This window comes from Staurois parvus, unplaced genomic scaffold (assembly GCF_062004578.1).
Source record: "Staurois parvus isolate SC_StPar_1 unplaced genomic scaffold, SC_StPar_1.0 ptg000244l, whole genome shotgun sequence".
Lineage (NCBI taxonomy): Eukaryota > Metazoa > Chordata > Amphibia > Anura > Ranidae > Staurois > Staurois parvus.
In genome coordinates, this window is record NW_028318040.1 from 1,671,283 (window position 1) to 1,693,625 (window position 22,343).

At 38.7% G+C, this 22,343-nt stretch overlaps 1 protein-coding gene across 1 annotated transcript in view; it reads left to right on the forward strand.

Annotated features, from left to right (window-relative positions):
- TBCK (TBC1 domain containing kinase) overlaps positions 1 to 21,721 on the forward strand; it is a 367,627-nt gene extending 345,906 nt beyond the window's left edge. The window contains exon 26 of the mRNA XM_089680503.1: positions 20,624 to 21,721. Coding sequence (XP_089536629.1) covers positions 20,624 to 20,734 — 111 coding nt within the window. The 3' untranslated portion in view covers positions 20,735 to 21,721. The remainder of the gene's footprint in view (positions 1 to 20,623) is intronic.
- Positions 21,722 to 22,343: the final 622 nt, after the last annotated feature.

The window sequence follows — 22,343 nt, forward strand, 5'->3', positions numbered from 1 at the left end:
CATGTGCTGACCCTGCTCTATCATTTTACGTGGCCTACCACTTCGTGACTGAGTTGCTGTTGTTCCCAGTTGCTTCCACTTTGTTATATACCACCTACAGCTGACCGTGGAATATTTAGTAGCAAGGAAATTTCCGGGGTTAGGACTTATTGCACAGGTGACAACCTATCACAGTACCACGCTTGAATTCACTGAGCTCCTGAGAGTGATCCATTCTTTCACAAATGTTTGTAGAAGCAGTCTGCATGCCTAGGTGCTTGAATTTATACACCTGTGGCCATGGAGGTGATTGGAAAATCTGAATCCAATTATTTGGAGGGGTGTCCCAATACTTTTGGCAATATAGTGTACCTAAGAGCATGTAGTGGGTGCAACAGCACATTGGGGAACATGTAATAGTATTTAAAGTGCCTTTGAGTTGTGCATTTTCTGAGAAAACAAGCATTGAAGAGGATGTGTGGAATTAGGAAATTGTATACAACATGGTCAAAATGGGATGTGGACTAGATTTCTTAGGTATTTATTTTTGCATTTAGAAGTACTATTGCAAAATCTGGAAAAAAAACACTCAAATTTAATTTATTCTTCTGGTACACTGTTGACTTGAACAAGCATTGCCGATTTAAAGCTATATTTAAATTCTTCTTTATCAAATGATACTGATTATCTTTTACTGTTAACCCCCCTGGCGGTATTCCCGAGTGTAGCTGAGGGTTAACTTTCAGTACCAGAAGCGGTAACCCTGAGCTACACTCGGGATTGCCCTGCAGCGTTGCTCCAGGATCCCTTCTGCACTTACCTTGTCCTGCATTCCCACGCTGTCCCCCCTGCAACGTCCCCGGCCATGTTCTCCAGCCGAGTCCGGCATTCGTCTTCTGGGTTCTGTTCCCTGCGAGCGTCAGAACGTACGGGATGTACAGGGGACGGAACCAGTGGGAAATTCAAAAATGTAAAAATGTGACATTCACTCAATACACTTAAATCTGATAGTATTTCATTACTGTATCAAAGCATTTCACATATATTTTATCCCTAGTGCTTTGTCCTGTGCCCTGCCTGCATTTTTACTGTTCTTTCTGCCTGGAAACTGGGAAACGTCCATGGTGTCCAGAAAGCGTCCCTTTAGGTCAAAAGTGGTTTTAGACCAGCTAGAGAACAGCGATAGTAAATTAGAACTACTTGCAGAATTGAGTGATAATGATTCTTGGGGAAATTCGTCATCAGACACTGAAAACGATTCTGCGACTAAGCTCAGTTATGTGCGAACTTGGCGCTCTCTTTCAGATTTGAGTGTTTTTGGTTTGATTACATTATTGAATTAAATGTATTATTATTAATTATTTTTTATGATTATTATATTATAATTTATGATTTCGTGTTTCAAACATTATCATACCCAGGATGTTTACTAGACTCTTGTTCGGACAGATTTCAGTGAGTTATTCCTAAGAATTACAGGCCTACAATAAAAAAAACAACATATTTCCATTGAAAACAATGTACCACTTTGAGCACAGAAATATGGACATAATCAGACCGCTAGGGAGGTTAAGCTATATAAATGTCCTGTAGCTGGAAAATGAGTGCTTAGTAGGAATAATGCTGGGATCATGCCTGTAAAACCATATATAAGACGTTTGCCAAGAGAAAGCCTGTGGTTATTTCATGCAGCAGTGACTTCTCGGTCACTGACTGGCTGACCTCTTCCCAATGTGGCGTGGCGTGCCGTGCACATTTTCATGGAAAATAAGTATCATGTCAGTGTAGTTGCTCCAGATTATGTTTCACAGCTGCTGCACCTAGCTTTAGGATTAAATATATTGGTTGTTGGTCTTTGCAATTAATGTAAAATACATTTATTGAAAGAACTAATTAGATTCTGATTAGTTTTGAGCAAGCATTTGCAAAGATAACTGTTGTACTCAGTATGGATATTTAACTTTGTGTGTGTTACATGCTTCTTTGGTCAGTTTTATAGCTCAGCTAATTCATGATTGCAATCTGAAAGTTAATGTTGCATACTAAATGCACATAAACCACTGATTCTCCTTTAGGAATGTTTCATTGTTCAAAAAGGTTCCTGTTCTCAGTTACCAGACTGCAATATACATTTAGTTTTTGGGGGGAATTTCTTCTTAATGACTTTAACACGAGCCATACAAACCTTCCTCTTTCATTATAAAAAATAAAAAATCGAACTTACTTATTCTCAAAGTCATTTCTATTCACCGTTCAGAAGTTAAAATATTTAATTCAAATATTTTTTTTTCAAATCTAGGACTGCATTTGTTCCGGGGGAAAAAAAAACAAAAACAGTAGAGTCTTCTTTTGGCTCAGAATTTTAATATTGCCTTGAATATTATTAGTAGGTGTACCCCTTTAAATTACTTTTTATGTAAAGTGATGCAGAACCTCAACTCAAAAAAAAAAATCAAATGACACCTGAAAAAAGTATCTCTTATAGTTTTAGTTAGTCAGGTTTATTTATTTATTATAAATGCCTACAGGGGTTGGACAAAATTATGGAAACACCAGGTAAAAGAACAAAATAGTTACCTAATATGGTGTTGGACCACCTTTGTCATCCAGGATGGCCTGAATTCTCCTGGGAATTGACAAATATATCTTGGATGGTGGATAATGGAATCTGATTCCACTGCTCATGCAAAAATTGCTCCAGTTCTCGCAGAGACGCCGGAGGTGGAAAACGAGCCCAAACCTTGTGCTCCAAAATTGACCATAGTGGCTCTATGATATTAACCGCTTGCCTAATGGGCACTTTTACCCTCTTCCTGCCTAGGCCAATTATCAACTTTCAGCGCTGTCACACTTTGAATGAGAATTGCACGGTCATGCTACACTGTACGCAAAAAAAATCATTTTTTTCAGACTAATAGAGCTTTCTTTTAATCACCACTGAGTGTTTTATTTTTTGCTAAACAAACAAAAAACAAACATTTAAAAGACCAAAAATGTTTAATAAAATACTATTATAAATTTTACAAACAGGTGATTTTTCTGCTTCACTGATGTTCACTGTTGAGGTCGCACAGATGAGACTGCACTGATAGGCAGCGCAGATGGGCACTGATAGGTGGCACAGATGTGCACTAATAGGCATCACTGCTGGGCACTGATGGGCACTGATTGGCAGCACTGATGGAAACTGTTTAGCATTTCATAAGCAGCACTGATGGGCACTGTTGGGGCTGCACTGATAATCAGGACACTGATCAGTGCCCTGATTATCAGTGGAGATGTCTCCTTTCACACTTGCTGGTTATCGGGAGGAAAGTACTGCTGATAACCAGCAAGTGTGTTTACATCGTGATCAGCTGTGATTGGACACAGCTGATCACCTGGTAAACAGACAATGTTATTTGCCCTTTACGGTGATGGCCCCTTTTACTTCGGACACGGGTTACAGAGGGTTCCGGTTGCGCCCTGCAGTGGGCTTGCAGGGGGTGCAGTTTTGGGAGGACATCAATAGACTCTCTCCCAGAACTGGACAGCAGCACTGTAGTCATCATTCGGCTATAGTGCGGTCAGCAAGTGGTTAAGGTCCGGAGACCGTGGTGCCCAGGGAGGGTGCGAGACGTCATCTGCATGCTTGTCAAACCACAATTTGACAACACCAGCTGTTGGAATCGGAGCATTATCATCTTGGCTAATAGCGCAGTCTTTGGGAAACAATGTCTGCACCATGTGGTGCACATGGAAGGCCAAATTTTGTCACTAGCACTGATGATGGGGCCTGCAGTATACCAAGATGTGAATTGTGAATATAGCGAGCGCTCAGAAAAACCAGCCGCTGGAACACTTCAAGGGATCACTAGACCTCATAACAGAGACATTATACATATATATAGTGCAGCGCTAAAATATGATAAAATTAATATAAATTCATAGAGTCTTTCTTGTGACAATAAAACCAAATATGTGCAGGTCTTCTCCTCATTAGGTGACTGGAAAATAGCAAAAATGCGCACTCACCGACCGTACATTTTAAATGCGCCTGTGTATAATATAATCCAAAAGACCAGCCAGGTATGCAGCTCCAGAGACCACACGGATCCTCCCTCTCCACCACTAACATCCGCCTTGGGTGTAGCAATATCTCCAGATCCAGAGGCCCTCTCGCCTCAGGTAGATAGACAGGGATCCCCCTTCTGGTTCCAGACACCCCAAGAATGGAAGATGTATATCTGCACCCTCCAACAGGAGAGTCAAGAAAAAAGGGGGAACGCCAATAGTGTGGTAGTTTCAAAACTTTATTGGAGCAATAATGCCTGGGTCATCTGCACATACACATCCATACACCATTAGCCAATAACGGACAGGTAGGTATGAAAAAAGAAATTGTACTAACCCGGCAATGGTATAAAACAAAGACCACTGGACTTCCTCGTGGTCTCAGTGGTCAGGAAGTCACACTTGCTAATTGGCTCCTCCTGAGGCCTTTCGTGCAAAAAGCACTTCTTCAGAGGATGGACGCCACTAGCAGTGTGACAGCCAGACTTCCATTTAAACGTGGTTCGCGCATGCGCGAAAATCCCGCTCTATCGATCAAAAGCGGAACTGCGCATGCGCGAATAGCCGCCATTTTGCCGTGGATCGCGGCTGTGCAGTATCAAACTGCGCATGCGCCCCTGATCGCCGCCATATTGCCATGGATCATAAGCAGCAGGAAATAAACAGCTGCTGCTGAAGATCTACAAAATAGAGAAAGGAATAAGAAAACAGGTACACACTTAGGTGCTGGTTCCTCATATATAGATGGATACAGATACCTTCCCACCCCAGAAGGGAAAAAGAAGAAAGGCCCGACCTAGAGCCATTTATCAAAGATATATATAGGGGAGTGCACAAATAGGTGCCGCAAAAGCCCTCTTCTTAATTACTATCTCCATGGCATAGGGGCTATATTTCATCATTCATAGATGGAATAGTAAAACTGAACCTTAAAACTATTTCACAATAATAAAGAATTATATAAACACAATACCATATACATATAAAAACATCTAAACGCCCCAAAATTAAATATAGGCATCGTACAATGATGCAACCATATTCAATAGGGGCATAGTTTATTGTAGTTATCAAATTCTGGGTCATAATGTCCTGGTACCTTGTGGTTATATACTAGGGACTAGTGTGAAAAAGGTGAAAACGGTGCCAATAACACAGGCTTAGTGATTCTATATTATGACACAATCTCACCCATTCCAGCTCCCTGTATTGTCCAGAACTAGAGCCAAAATACCCTAGGTAGGGCCTTAAGCAATCATAAAAACATCGGCATAAAAATAATAAAAAATAAATAAAAAACTCTGCACTATACTATATTACGAAGTCTCCATGCCCTAGCTATTGGCAATGAAGCAGTTGATGTCTACCTCCACATTGTGTCCATGAGGGTAAAGGGTGCGTAATTCGTAGAGCCAACGAGTTTCCGCCTGCGAGACTGTCCTGGTCTTATGAAGTCCCCTCCAATGTGGTGACACCATTTCTATACCCACAAACTTTAAAGAAGTAGGGTCACTATTATGGAACAGTCGAAAGTGATTAGATAGCGAATGGTCCTTATAACCTTTTTTGATGTTGGCTACATGCTCCCTGGGAGGCACATATGCAAACTGTTGTAATTCCTACACTGTTCACCTGATTTGGAGGTAAATACCCTGAAATTAAAGCTGACAGTCTGCAGTTAAAGCACATCTTGTTTGTTTTATTTCAAATCCATTGTGGTGGTGTATAGAGCCAAAAATGTTAGAATTGTGTCGATGTCCCAATATTTATGGACCTGACTGTATATCGCCATTTGTAAACGCTTGTAAACTTTCACGTAAACCAATTAATTTACACGTATTGGTATTTTTTTTACCAAAAACATGTAGCAGAATACATTTTGGCCTAAATTTATAACCAACTTTGAGTTTACTATAGATTTTTTTATAGCTGAAAGTAAAAAATATTGTTTTTCTTCAAAATTTTTGGTCTTTTTTTGTTTATAGCGTGAAAAATAAAAAGTGCACAGGTGATCAAATGCCACGGTAAGAAAGCTCTATTTGTGTGAAAAAAAGGACATAAATTTTGTTTGGGTACAGCATTGCATGACCGTTATATTATCAGTTGAATTAGTGCAGCGCTGAGTAGCAAAAAGAGACCTGGTCATTAAGGGGGGTAAATTCTCTAGAGGGCAAGTGGTTAACATTTAACAGTGCTCTGGAAGCAAAATTAAAAATCTATGAAATTCCATAGATTTGTAGCATCAGATTGTAGTTTTTAATCTCTTGGCGCCGGCCGCACGCAAATTTATGGCCTCCCGGCATCTGTGCCTTGACGCCGAGCGACCGCACATTTGCGTGCAATTAAGAAAAATAAATGTGCTGAGAGGGTGTGCCCTGCTCTGAAATGCGTTACCTCCCCCCCTCCTGATGTCACATCTGGCGCGCGTGTTCCACGCCAATCCCAGAAGGGCAGTGGCCATCTTGCTCTTGCGTCCCACCAACCCTGCAGCTGCTGGTCAGCTTAGTAGGTCCTTACTGACACAGATAGAAGCTTATGCTGGATTTATTATTTGATGAGCCTGTATTCTACGACCTTTTTTAAGTGTTTTTAACCTTGTGTCCTATTAAACTGCCTATATTACTGCACTTAGAAGCGCCTTTCTTGTTTGTCTATGTTCCATATGCATGTGTTTTTATCTTACAGTTGGCTAGGCCAAGGAATCACCTGAAAACAGTTTGGCGATGGGTAGACTTTTTGGGGTCCAACCGGGCAACCAGGAAGGATGATTTTTTTTTTTTTTAAGCAGTCTTTACATTATATGTATGTCTGTACTTCCTGAACTAGCACAAAATGGGTTTAGTATTACTAAAGTGAACACACATCAGAAAATCGCACAAAAAACTGTCATAGTTTGTCAAAAATAAACATAAACTATTCTAGTACCATATACAACGTGGCTGTTGGTTGGCTTGCTGTTTAGTGTTTGATGCAAAATCACAGTGCCATGGCCACATGTGCACTAGCAGAATTTTAATTTTTGTTTACATTTGCTATCATTTCTTGCAATTAATATAAAAAAAATAAACCCTAAATACTTGGCAACGTGTACCAAGAGTGAAAGCAAGCACAGTTTATTAATTAGCAAAAAATAATAAGGTTGGGATTGTTGTATATGTCTCCATTAGGTGGATTAAACATTTTGGATCCCATGACAACATCACTGGTTCTGTAAGCATCTCTTAGCACTGAAAGAAGACGGTGTGAGGGTCCAGGAAGGTGATGTCATAGCTTCCACAAAAAAAACAAATCACAGCATCCTTCCTAGGACCAAGTGTTATTTGCATAAGATGTAAGATATCTAGACAGTATGCTAAAAATGTTGTGAAGATAAAAATTTTATTATTTAATTAACAAATCAAGATTTCAGGTGCCTACTGTACATATTTCTGAGATTATTTATCTGGAATTATTTAGGAGAAAATAAAAATGAAAAAAGTTATTTTTTCAAAGACCATAATCATGGGTGCTGCCATTGTTTACTTTTTTCTTTTTTTCCAATTGAATTGTAGTGCATCGCAATCAGCTGCATTGTCCTCCTTTTTTCAGCACACATCACTGCAACTCAGTGGTGTAACCTAACTCATAGGGCTCAAGGCAGATCAGATTGCCTCATCTGTGCACATCCTGTCTCTTTTCAGCTTGGCATCAGTTTTGCTCTCTTGGCTCAGTTATAGAAGACGCAAATGTTTAATGGATGAAAACAACTGGGTTGCCGATAATGTGTGGTAAATGTTAATTCAGTAGTAATTTACTGCAGCTCACATCATTTTAAATTCCAGTATATATAAAGCAGAGTGAATTTACACAATTTTAATATTCTTGCATTTTCCAATTTATCAAATCTATATATACTAAGATATTTACCTGTATCATATGAGATCAAAGTAGCTTTATCAGTAAAAGAAAGGCTGCTGAATTGTTTGATCCTGATTATAGATTTATGTACCATGTGATGATATATTGATGATATCTATAAAGGTCAGCTTCAGGTATAAAGATAACAGAAAGAAGGATACGCAATGGAGGAAGAATGAAAGAACCATTATTTATTATGACCTTGTAGATCTTAAGACTGTCTAGATATATCACATCTCATTCGTATTTACTTACATTACACCTTTTTCTGCTATGTTATACCCATTTATTAACCTCCCTAGCGGTCTGATTATGTCCATATTTCTGTGCTCAAAGCTGTACATTTTTTTGCATGGAAATATGTATTTTTTATTGTAGGCCTGTAATTTTTAGGAATAACTTACTGAAATCTGTCCGAACAAGAGTCTAGTAAACATCCCGGGTAGGATAAAACTTGAAACACGAAATCATAATTTATAATTTAATAAATAATCATAAAAAATAATATAATATTAAATTTAATTCAATAATATAACCAAACCAAAAACACTGAAATTTGAAATATAGCGCCAAGTTCGCACATCACTGAGCAAAGTCGCAAAATCGTTTTCAGTGTCTGATGACGAATTTCCCCACGAATAATTATCACTCAATTCTGCAAGTGGTTCTGATTTACTATCGCTGTTCTCTAGCTGGTCTAAAACCGCTTTTGACCTAAAGGGATGCTTTTTGGACACCATGGACGTTTCTCAGTTTCCAGGCAGAAAGAATGGTAAAAATGCAGGCAGGGCACAGGACAAAGCACTCGGGACAAAATGTATGTGAAATGCTTTGATACAGTAATGTTTTACTATGTGATTTTAGTGAATGTCACATTTTGTCATTTTTGCATTTCCCGCTGTTCTGTCCCCCGTACGTCTCAACGCTCACAGGGGACTGAACCCAGATGACAGCATCCGCCGGATTACATTGCCGGGGACACTGCAGGAGGGACATCGCTGGAGCGCAGGACAAGGTAAGTGATCGAGGGATCCCAGTGCAGCGCCGCATGGTAAGCCCGAGTGTAGCTCGGGGTTACCGCTTGTGGTACTGAAACTTTACCCCGAGCTACACTCGGGAATACCACCAGGGAGGCTACTTAGAAAGGAGCAAAGATGAAGGAGCAAAACATCTTCAGTGTGATCCCACACTTGATAACGGAGTTGTCCTTCAAATCATTGTATTCCTTTGTATCTGAAAAATTGTGTATTTTCGTATATTTTCACTGAGTTTATATACATAAGAATCTGATACTGAGAATGGATAGCCACAATCATTGTCTCCTGCTCCTGTAAGAGCTCTGAGAGTTATTATGCACAGTAACCCAGGGTAACCAATCAGATTTTAGGTTTCTGCAGTGTTGAATTTTTAGAAAGATTATAAATGTTTACTAATAATGGGTTGTTATAGTTTGCTCTTGGCTTTATTGCCCCCTAGATTGCTGGAAGCACTGCAACATCTGATTTTTGCCCTGCAGTTCATTAAAGCCTGTAGCGTGATTTCTGAGGTCTAGTCTGGGTCACCTGCACTTGCACAGATGGACAAATACAATTTGTAATGTAAATTACAGATAATGTTGGAAGAATATCCAGACACGGCCTGTGTTGGCTACAAGGATCTCCTGCTTACCTCATCTTCCCTTTTGACCTCTGTAGAAATTCAGTGTAATAGTCACTGAAATCAGAGCATTGGGTAATGTATAGATCCATTAGCCATTGTAACCATGAGTATCAGCCATTGATATGGATCTCCAAGCCTTCACATTAATACCTTTACTCTCCATTTACCCCATCACTGCAAAAACATCAAACTTGAGGTTTGATTCACTTGTTAGTAAGATATCAGCTGATAGACGCTGCATGGTGTCAGACCTCTGAACTCAAAGGTGCCTGGATACTGCTGAGAGTTGGTACATCTGCCAGTACCTAGAGTGATTTTATTATTTCATTATAATGTAAAAGTGTCTCTAGCTAAAATGATTGTATTGTTCCAACAAAGGTTTCCTGAGACAGTATGTAACTGTTTTAGCTAGTCTCAATAAAGAAGCTTTTCTAATTGTATTGCTTCCACCACATGTAGTGCTTTTTGTTTTTGTAACAATCTCTGGTAACCTTTACCCAGTCCATTTATTGAAGTCTTGGTTATTATATGATGATTATATAACATACATTGGTATTCTTTGATTACAGATCTTATCCTTCAAATGTAGATTAAAAAGCACAGCTGGAAACCCACAATAACCTATAGCAAGGCAAGGGAAATCACATTACCTCCTCAAAATTAACACTAAACATTTTGGATTTACTTAAACTGATAATGATTTAAAGGGCCTTTAAGGATTGTTAAAGCAGAAAATATTTTGAACCACTTCCAGAATGTCAGATTCATGTGGCCTGGATTATTGTGCTGCAATGACTTTAAAAGGCTGCTGTGTACATTTACAGCATTAAATCTTTTTAAAGCCATCACGCAGATCGCCTGCTCAGAGTTCCCCACTAGGTAAGAATTTGGAGCGGTTTTCAAAGTTCAGCCTTGACTGTAGTCGGTCCTAACACCAATAGTGGAACCCCAGAGTTCATTTGAAGTCAGATGCTGAGGGAATTAGTAAGGAGTAGGGAATGTGTACATCAAAAAAATAATTCCGCTGCTGCTCTATTTCTGTGCTGGCATTGATGAAAGTCTTTGTTATGGCTTTGCCACCACTGTGCCAGACATGCCTTAGCAGACTGGTATAAGGAAAATTAAGAGCTGCTAGGAGAATGTAAATAATGTGTGATTAAAACCACAACCCCATTCCAATTAGCTTGCATTTTCCATTTCAAAGAGCTTGCTAAAGCCACAGAAATATAATTTAAAGCTCCATTTGTTCTTTCTTTTTGAATTGCACAGGCAGCTTCTATTGCAGCTTCACACTATGGACATGGAGGTTTTAAAGGTGGTGTTGTATTCCTCTCTTGTTTCACTTCTGCTTTGATTCTGAATGTGTTTTAAATCACTGCCTTTGTATTTACTAGAATAGTAGTTTTAATAACAAGACAAAGGGGCATATGCCCTGGGCTACCATTAGTCCATAAAAATGGATCATTACAATAGGGTTGTATAAATGTCTGTATTGCTTTATGAATAGAAGATCCCATTTGATCTAGATGAGATATCCTGTATTAAGAATAAATAAAAATACAGCAAATTCCAATATTTACACTGCTCCAACACATTGCCTAGATTTCATTAATGAATCTTCTGCTATCCTGATAAAACTTGACCTGCTTTCTAATAATAAGATACTTTCATTGGTTCTATCAATTTTTCAAGGTTCTTTATTTTCTAGACTATCAAGAAATTCTTGTTTCTGATTTTTTTAAATTAATTTATAATTTGTAAGTTTAAGCTATTGGAATGCAAACAGTATCCCGTATTATGTCTAGACTCTTTGTTAGGGCCAGGGGCTAATGGTATGATGGATCACCTTTGGCTATGAGGTATTGGAAAACGTCAGGAAGTAGAGACCATTTCTTACTATACCTTTGCTACTAAAGCAGGCCACTGTTAAAAATGTCCATGTAGGGCGGAAGCAGCACCTTCCATATTGGCATTGATTTCTTTATAAACTGGCCCTGAAGTACAGTACATATAAAGTACCTGTGTGGATGGTATTTGGGTTTGAGTTTAACATAAATATGATATGCTACATTCAAATACACTTACACTTATACATGAATTCAAAACTTGTTTGACATGAACAAAACCTATTAAAAGGGTTTACAAATGGTCACGGCATCACTGTGTCTGTCGCCATCTGCGCTCATGGCTTAGGGTGAGGAAAAGCAGATCTGTTTCCAGTGTCTCCTGAAAACACAGTCATTTAGTAGACAGGAGGGCAAGGGTGTCATCAACGCTGCTGGGTATGGAAATTTCCAGCCTCTTCCTCCATGGCTAAGATGCTGAGCCACTGGAGGAAGGAGCTATTACACTATATAGTAGTTGCAAGCAGCCCAAAGGTGTTGTTTGTCATTGATTTACAGATTGATTATTTAATAGCCTATAGCATTGTTACCCATAGGCAGAAGGCTGCTTGTAACTACTATTATTTGCAGGTTAACCAGGTATGATGTTAGACAATGAGAGAAAGAACAATAATTAAATAGCTTGTTAAAAGTTTACAGCCTTCAGTGTAAGATAAACAAAAGACTTGTACTTTCATTTAGGAATGAATGCAGTAAGAGATGAAAGGTAACATAGATGTTTATCCTACAAGGTCAAGGGGTTTTGGGGAGGAAACTACAATCCTGGATCCAGATCCATTTTCAACTAAAGCTGTATGCTCATCTTTGCAATATATTAAAGGTAAATTAAAGAATTCCAGGCATGCCTATAATATACATTATATTGCCAAACGTTTTGGGACACCCCTGAAAATCATTGGATTCAGGTGTTCCAATCACCTCCATGGACACAGGTGTATACAATCAAGCACCTATGCATGCAGACTGCTTCTACAAACATTTGTGAAAGAATGGATCACTCTCAGGAGTTCAGTGAATTCAATTGTGGTACCGTGATAGGTTGCCACCTGTGCAATAAGTCCATCCGTGAAATTTCCTTGCTGCTAAAAATTTTCCGGTCAACTGTTAGTGGTATTATAACAAAGTGGAAGCAACAGGGAACAAGAGCAACTCAGCCACGAAGTGGTAGGCCAAGTAAAATGCCAGATTAGCGCATGCCAGGGTAAGCGCATGCTGAAGCGCATTGTGCACAGAAGTCTCTGACTGTCTGCAGAGTCAATAGCTAAAGACCTCAAAACGTTTTGTGTCCTTCAGATTAGCAAAATAACAGTGAGTTAGAGCAGTGGAGATGTGTTCTCTAGAATAATGAATCACGCTTCTCTGTCTGGCAGTCCAATGGAAGTGTTTGGGTTTGGCATTTGCCAGGATAATGGTACTTGCCTAACCGCACTGTACCCAAGTGTAAAGTTTAGTGGAGGGTTGATTATGGTGTCTGGTTGTTTTTCAGAAGTTGGGCTTGGCCCCTTAGTTCCAGTGAAGGGAACTCCTAAGGCATCAGCATGCCAAGACATTTTGGACAATTTAATTCTCCCAACTTTGTGGGAACAGTTTAGGGATGGCCCCTTAATGTTCCAACATGACTGCGCAGCAGTGTACAGAGCAAGGTCCATAAAGACATGGATGAGGGAATTAGGGGTGGAGGAACTTGACTGACCTGTACAGAGTACTGATCTCAGCTGGATAGAACACCTTTGGGATCAATTAGAGCAGAGACTGCGAGCCAGGCCTTCTTGTCCGACATCAGTGCCTGACCTATCAAATGCGCTTCTGGAAGAATGGTCAAACATTCCCATAGACACATTCCTAAACCTTGTGGACAGCCTTCCCAGAAGAGTTGAAGCTGTTATAGCTGCAACGGGTTAGGCCAACTCAATATTGAACCGTACGGACTAAGACTGGGATTCCATTAAAGTTCATGTGCATGTAAAGGCAGGCGTACCAATACTTTTGGCAATATAGTGTACATAGTATGTATACAGTCATCAGCCATAACTTTATGACCACACATTTAATATTGAGTAGGTCCCCTTTCTTCTGCCAAAACAGCCAAGACCTGTTGAGGCGTGGATGCCACTAGACCGCTAAAGGTATTCTGTGATATCTGGCACCAAGCCATCAGCAGCAGTTCCTTTAACCGTTTCAATACCGTGCAATTTTACACCTTCCTGCCCAGGCCATTTTTCACATTTCAGCGCTCTCACACTTTGAATGACAATTGCGCGGTCATACAACATTGTACCCAAACTAAAATTTTATCATTTTCTTCACACAACTAGAGCTTTCTTTTGGTGGTATTTAATCACCGCTGGGGTTTTTATTTTTTGCTAAATTAACAAAAAAAGACCAAAAATTTTGAAAAAAAACACGTTTTTCTTTGTTTCTGTTATAAAAGTTTACAAATAAATAATTGTTCTTCATAAATTTAGGCCGAGATGTATTCTGCTACATGTCTTTGGTGAAAATAACCCAAATTAGGATGTATTATTTAGTTTGTAGGAAAGTTATAGAGTTCACAAACTATGGTATAGATCTGAAAATTGATCAATCCTGAAGTACTGACAGCCAATCTAATTTCTTGAGGTCCAAGAATGTCAGAATAGTACAGATATCCCCCAAATGGCCCCTTTTTGCAGAGTAGACAGTCCGACGTACTTTATAAGAGGAATGGCGAGTTTTTTGAAGTTGTATTTTTTTTGTCATAATTTTTCGGAAAATAAAAAAATTATTTTAACTATTTCTTTTTTTACATACTGTCACCAGTGCAGTACAGCATCATCATATAACTGGCATGGCGGTGATCAGGGACACTGACTGGTGACAGTATGAAAAAAATATATATATATTTTTTTTTTATTATTATTTTTTATTACATTTTTTTATTTTTTTTTAAGATTTTTTTTTTTCATATTGTACTATGACCAAAGTAGTACAATGTTACCATAGTAACATTGTACTACTTTGGGGAAGTGATCAGTATTTTTTTTTTTTTATTACACTTTGCTTATAGCAAAGAATTACTTTGCTATAAGCGAGCATTTACCTGAATGAAATCGATTCATTCAGGGTTTTTTTTTTTTGTGCTTAGCTGTGATTTGGTCACAGCTAATCACATGACATGTGCATGTGATTAGCTGTGACCATTCACAGCTAGGCAGTAGTATACAATGGATGGCATGAATGAAGCCATCCATTCTATACAACTGTCATGTGACCTGCTGTGATTGGTCCTGGGGGCCGGTACTCAGATCTGTCATCGGCCGTGTCCGAGGTACACGGCGGGTGACAGATCGCGCCGCTGCGAGACTCTGCATTACCGCAAACTGCGCATGTGCGGGTGCACGCCAAATGGCGTGCACCCGGAATGCCGCAGCACTTCTGAAGCCGCCAAACGGCCATTAGCCGGGCGGCTAATGGTTAACCGCTTGCCTACAGGGCACTTATACCCCCTTCCTGCCCAGGCCAATTTTCAGCTCTCAGTGCTGTCACACTTTGAATGACAATTGTGCGTTCATGCAACACTGTACCCGTATGAAATTTTTAGCATTTTTTTGTGACAGATAGAGATTTATTTTGGTGGTATTTAATCACCTCTGGGTTTTTTATTTTTTCTTAAACAAACCAAAAACCGCTGAAAATTTTGAAAAAAAATGTTTTTTCTTAGTTTTTGTTGTAAAATTTTGTAAATAAGTGATTTTTCTCCTTCACTGATGTGTGCTAATGAGGCTGCAGTGATGGGCACTGATAGGCTGCACTGATAGGTGGCACTGATGGGCATTGACAGGCATCACTGATATATGGCACTGATAGGCGGCACTGACTGGCACTGTTAGGTGGCACTGACTGGCACTGTTAGGCGGCACTGATAGGAGGCACTGACGGGCACTGATGCACACTGATAGGTGGCACTTAATGGCACTGATAGGCGGCACTGAATGGCACTGATTGGCATTGATAGGTGGCACTGATGGGTGACACTGAAAGGCAGCTCAGATGGGCACTGCTATGTGGCATTGATGTGCACTGGTAGGCATTGATATGTGGCATTGATCTGGCACTGTTCAGCACTGGCATCTGGCACTGATGGACACTGACAGGTGGCAGTTCTGGGGCCACACTGATCATCAGGGCACACTGATCATCAGTGCCCTGATGATCAGTGTACATCTCCCCTCCGCAGAATGCCGATTACCGGCTCTCCTCTCGAGCTGTCAGCGTGACAGCTCATGAGGAGAGAAATGCCGATAACCAGCATTTCCCTGTTTACATGTGATCAGCTGTGATTGGACACACACTGATCACATGAATGAGCCGACATCTTCGGCTCTTTCCGTAGATCGGTGATCGGCTGTGTCCGAGGGACACAGCGCACCGCCGATCGCCGTGCTTCGCGCTCCCTGAGCCGCACATGCACGGTGAGAATGGGAGGACGTCATATGACGTCCTCCCAGAACAAGAGAACCACTTTGCGCCTGTCATTGGACTATATGGCGGGCGGGCGGGAGGTGGTCAAGTACTATAAGTTGCAAGGGGAAGCCTCAATACAGACTTTCCAGTACATCCCATGGATACTCAATTGGATTGAGATCCAGAGAATTTGGAGGCCAAGTCAACATCTTGAACTTGTCTCTCAAGCCATTTTTGAGCCTTTTTTGCAGTTGAATAAACAGATGCTTAGTTGAGCCAAATATTTGTAGTTAGGATGGCACTGCTGAACCTTGAGGGCAGCTGGTGTGTGTATGCACCTCTGACTGCTTTGGTAGGTCTTTTAAATCCATGTTCTTCTACTGGCCACAAGTAACCAGCTTTCCATCTACAGGTTATTTGTTTTATTTATGCCTTTTTATGTACTACTACCTGCAGAGATTACAGTCTAACAGTGACAAATAAAAGGAGAAAATAAAGAACAAAAGTTAAACCTAAAATAAACTTTGTACAATTGAAGATTCTTTTATATTGGCAGTGTTGTGTTGTGTTGTCATAGCAGATGCTTCAGATTAAACTCAACCCTCACAAAGAAAGATGGCAACAAGGACTTGCTCATCCCACCTTTGCCTGCTCTTGTCATAAAATGGTCTTCTCATGAGCTGTCACCTATAATAGTCAGTGCGTCTTTGATCAATCAATTTTCTTGTCTGGAAACAATTAAGACATTAAGCAGAGTAATTGCTAGGTGTTCATCCTGACAAATGCCTAGGCCTGGAGCAGATGTACTTACTGGAATACCAAATTCATGTTATTCTGAGAAGAATAACCAAATCTGAATAGTAGGCATCAAATTGTTAATTGGACTGCACAATGGTAAAATAAGGGAAATACCAGTGCAGACATTCTGACCTTATGCTGCTGGTGGAATTCTGTTACACCATTCCCCTTTGCTTCACACTCCTATTTTTCCAAATTGATCTTTTGTTAATCATATTTTATTTTTTTAATTATTTTTAACTATGTTGGCTTGAAAAAAACATCATTCATTATAGCCAAATTTGTATTTAGGGTAGGGTTCTTGTGTTCTGAAGTCTGTGCAACATGTTGAAGCAGGATACATTAGAGGAAAAGCTATGGTTTTTGTATACATGCACATTATCTGTAGTCAGAGATCATCTAGACCTCATCTGCCACCAAGCAACTGATGTGTGGGCTGCCACCAAGTTTCATCATTGCAAGATATTTATTAAGGTGTTAAAATGATTGAATGTAACAATTGATTGAGGGTATTATAATTTTGTACAGTATATATCTCTATATTGAAATGATTGGAAGTAACGATTGAGGGTATTATCAGTTTGTACAGTTTATATCTCTATATTGAAATGATTGGATGTAACAATTGATTGAGGGTATTATCAGTTTGTACAGTATATATCTCTATATTGAAATGATTGGATGTAACAATTGATTGAGGGTATTATCAGTTTGTACAGTATATATCTCTATATTGAAATGATTGGATGTAACAATTGAGGGTATTATCAGTTTGTACAGTATATATCTCTATATTGAAATGATTGGATGTAACAATTGAGGGTATTATCAGTTTGTACAGTATATATCTCTATATTGAAATGATTGGATGTAACAATTGATTGAGGGTATTATAATTTTGTACAGTGTATATCTCTATATTGAAATGATTGGATGTAACAATTGATTGAGGGTATTATCAGTTTGTACAGTATATATCTCTATATTGAAATGATTGGATGTAACAATTGATTGAGGGTATTATAATTTTGTACAGTATATATCTCTATATTGAAATGATTGGATGTAACAATTGATTGAGGGTATTATAATTTTGTACAGTATATATCTCTATATTGAAATGATTGGATGTAACGATTGATTGAGGGTATTATCAGTTTGTACAGTATATATCTCTATATTGAAATGATTGGATGTAAAAATTGATTGAGGGTATTATCAGTTTGTACAGTATATATCTCTATATTGAAATGATTGGATGTAACGATTGAGGGTATTATCAGTTTGTACAGTATATATCTCTATATTGAAATGATTGGATGTAACAATTGATTGAGGGTATTATCAGTTTGTACAGTATATATCTCTATGCTAAAATGATTAAATGTAACAATTGATTGAGGGTATTATTAGTTTGTACAGTATATATCTCTATGTTGAAATGATTGGATGTAACAATTGTTTGAGGGTATTATCAGTTGGTACAGTATATATAACTTTTGAACACTTCCACTGTACCCAAAGTCATATGGGCCGTCTGAACCCACCCATCTTAGCTGCTTTGCTATTTTTTAAAGGGGAATGATCAGCACAACAAGAGAGCCACTTACCATATTTAAGCTATATTTTCAGGGTTTAAAATGACATCAATTTTCCAGCAGATCTGAGGCTTTCTTCATCCAGTGCAATGCTTACTTGTAACATTACCTGCCCATAAAAGTTAAAGTGCAGCTCCAGTATCCTTTAAAAAAATAAATAAAAGCAGGGGGTGGCCGGTGCGTATTGTGAATGGTCCCACAGTCTTCTGGGACCTGTCACATGTTCCAGGAGACTACAGGGGGGAGGAGAATGGGGGACCAGTCCTTAAAGTGGAACTTCCCCTTTTGAGTGGATCTCCACTTGAAAGATTTTTTTTAGGTCATACTGATATCTCTGGCCGGTTGGATTATAAACTAAGTTTACCCTTGTTAACAAAAAAATTTTAAATTGCACATATATTTCCAGAAAAAAAATGTGCATTTATTATTTATAATCAGTGGATTGCGGGTGCAATCTCAGGCTCCTGCACACACTGCCTGCAGCTCTGTTGCCCGTTCTCCTATATGGGATTTCAGTTTCAGAGCTGTAAGCAGTGTGAATGGACTACTAATGTGCCAATTTGCATGCTCATGACCCATTAAAATTACAATTACAATTCTGTCTTTCGCAGTGGCAGATGAGACATGATTCATTCCCATTTGCTGTGAATGAATGATGTGGCTATGCTGGTGAAGTGGCACTCGGCTACGACATTTTCAAAATGTTACAGCGGGTGTGGGAAGAGGAACCCCCACTTGCTGTCACAGGAAGAAGCACTCTGGTGGCGGAAGGTGGGTGAATAGAATCATGTTACATGTTGCACACTAAATATGGGTGTAAAATGTAACATTCTTCTGAAGATGAACTTATCCTTTAATATTTGTCCTGGCCAAGTCTAGTGTTTGGAGGGTATATTTAAATCACATATTGCTGTGCTTCTTCCTTCTTCCCAAAGTCTGCCAGGACTTATTAATGAGTGGCTCAAGTCTCAGTTTTCTGAAGCCTATAACTGGTCATTCTGCAGGTTTGGGTAAACTGCAGTTAATTTTACTATGACCACACAGACATTTTTAACATCTCACAAAATTGGTTTAGTAAAGTTGGTGGAAGATTAAATTTCACTCTAATGCATTACAGTAAAGAACAGATTACAAAACCATAACATACTCATAGGGTGTGATTACTTTGTGACTTTACGAAGGGCAAAAGGCTAGAAGACCGACAGCTGCCTAAGCTGCATTCACTTAGATCCTGTGTCACTGTTCTACTAGCAAAATTGTTTGCACCTTCTGTATATATTTATGAGCTAAACTGTAGCCAGTTTCTATATCGGCACTTATGAAGTAGTTACTTGCCTCTACATTCCCTTGCATACTTTTGACCTGTTTAGTGACTGCTTTCATATTATACTTTAATGCTTCATGCCTATACTATGTGCAGTATGTTCTTTTAGAATTGTATGAACTAGCTAATATAGTATGTTTCTCCATCATCCATTCACTTTCCTTTTCTACTTTTTAACTTTACTATTTAAAACATTGTAGCATTACAAAACTGACTTTTTCAGTACACTACTGTTGCTGCATCAGTCACTTTTTAACTGACAACAGTTGATTGCATTGTCATTGTTTCAGCCTACTAAAAGTAAACTCCATTTATTTTGTTTCATTTTGAAAATCATGGAGAGTTAGAATCTTTTATTGCAGTCTGTGTGACTGATATCACAAGGACAGAAAAATCTGAATTTACCATTTCATTATTAAATTATTTGTGCAGTTAATTTAACTGCTGCCTGTTGTAATTCTCCTTTATAGAGATTATATTAACTTAATTGGCAGCTGAACAGGTTGTTACTACAGTCTGTTAGTTTGCTGCCACTGACATTCTACAGAGTTCTCCAACTGAACAAAGCTAGCCTGGAAATCTTCTTTCATAGCAAGATGATTTGGACTTTGTACTTGGCACCAAATACCAAATCTTAATTAACTAGCCACTTGGGGGTTTATTTACTAAAGCTGGAGAGTCCAAAATCAGACTCCCTTCTGCATAGAAACCAATCAGCTTCTAACCTCAGCTTGTTCAATGAAGCTTTGGCAATGAAACCTGAAAGCTGATTGGTTTCTATGCAGAAGGGAGTCTGATTTTGGACTCTCCAGCTTTAGTAAATAAACCCATTTGGGGTCTGAGCTGAAATGTTGTATTGTGTTATAACAGTGGAATGTAAACCCTGAAATATATTTCATTATTCCCCTTGTAATGCATGTTGTGAATTTCACAATTATAATTGCATTTTCATGTTGTTTTTCTTACAGTTTGCAGCACATCTTGTGAAGCTGGGATATCCTCGAGTTTGTATTCTGGATGGTGGCATTAACAAGATGAAGCCAACTGGTCTGCTGACTGTCCCCTCTCCACAGATCTAAGAAACACAAGCCAATACTACTGTACATTACAGCATACTCACAAAGGGTGTACAAGGAGCTTTGCCCACCTGTACATTATTTAACATTTTCATGGCTTTGGAAAATCTATTCAGAAAGACTGATAGGGGTTTATTTACTAAAGCTGGAGAGTCCAAAATCAGACTCCCTTCTGCATAGAAACCAATCAGCTTCTAACCTCAGCTTGTTCAGTGAAGCTTTGGCAATGAAACCTGGAAGCTGATTGGTTTCTATGCAGAAGGGAGTCTGATTTTGGACTCTCCAGCTTTAGTAAATAAACCCCATAGTGTCTCTAAACCAAGGTGGAATGGTCTAACCGACTTCCAAACCATAAGTTGGTATAATTACATTGAAATTGAATTTATCATCTCTCCTAAATATCTGGGTCTATAGAGATCCAGGGAAAATGTTATATTTGGGTCATGGAATCATGGAATATTTTGGTTATGTGGGCCTTATATAAATAACTGTAGATATCTATAGACAGTTATGTCTGCACTGCTCTAATCACAACAAACGACAGTCAATCATGCACCAGTTTATTGTTTAAAAATGGAGGATCAAGATAGGAAAAATGCAATTTCCAAAGTCCATCTAAAAGCACTGACTTACAATGTTTTCTTTTTTCTGTAAATGATGGAGATACACTTATGTAATGTACTACATAAAACCAATAATGTATACTGCAAATAATCTGATATGAGATTGTTATAACCAGTGCTGCTGGTGTAAGAACAAAAGTCATCAATACAATATAGATGATAGCTGTTAGTAGAAAATTATGGACAGAATCTTCATACACATCATCCTTCTGCTCTTGGTTTTTAGGTGTGACCATTTCTGCCATACTGAAGTCATGGAAAAAAAATGTTATTAGATGTAATTCGATAACTTGAAGTTGGCTTTTTTATTTGAAAAAATGTGGAATGTTTGTTTAAATATAATGGTGTACCAGTGACATTTGAAACACTTAGTGTATACTTTTTGACTGGCTAATAGTGAATTAAATTGAATTGAAGGGGGTGATATCCAAGCAAAATGAAGACAAACATGAGAATGAGTCATTGCCTGGCTTAGATGTGAACAATGGCTGATTCCCTTCAGTTTGGCACTAAGCTGCACAAAGTGAGCCTGAAGGGGCAGCAGGGATATTTCATCAAGAGTAAATCACATCATTGGCCAACAACATGGCTTCATATGCATATCTGTTTATTGCTGAAAGGTCTGCATTATGCACTGTTTTCCAAAAATTGTGTTACACTTTTTCACTGTACCCTCTGGTATAATTGCTTTAGGATGAATTTGTTTAGTTATACAGCTAGTATCTAAAAGGGAGACGTAATGTAAAGGGAACTCTTTTCAGGGACATTTCTGCAGGTTTTGTGTAAATCGTGTTTTTTTATGAGAATTTGCTGGTATCCTAAGGGTCTTTGCTGAAAGCTAAAAAAAAAAAAAGGTTTCTAAATACTAAAAATGGTTTACGTAATCAAAAAAAATGTCTTCTTGGAGCTTATGCTGAGAAATTTGGCTTCTTTTTCCACCTTTTAATGGTAAGAAAGTCATCATAACGGATTTTAATACATTTAATGCA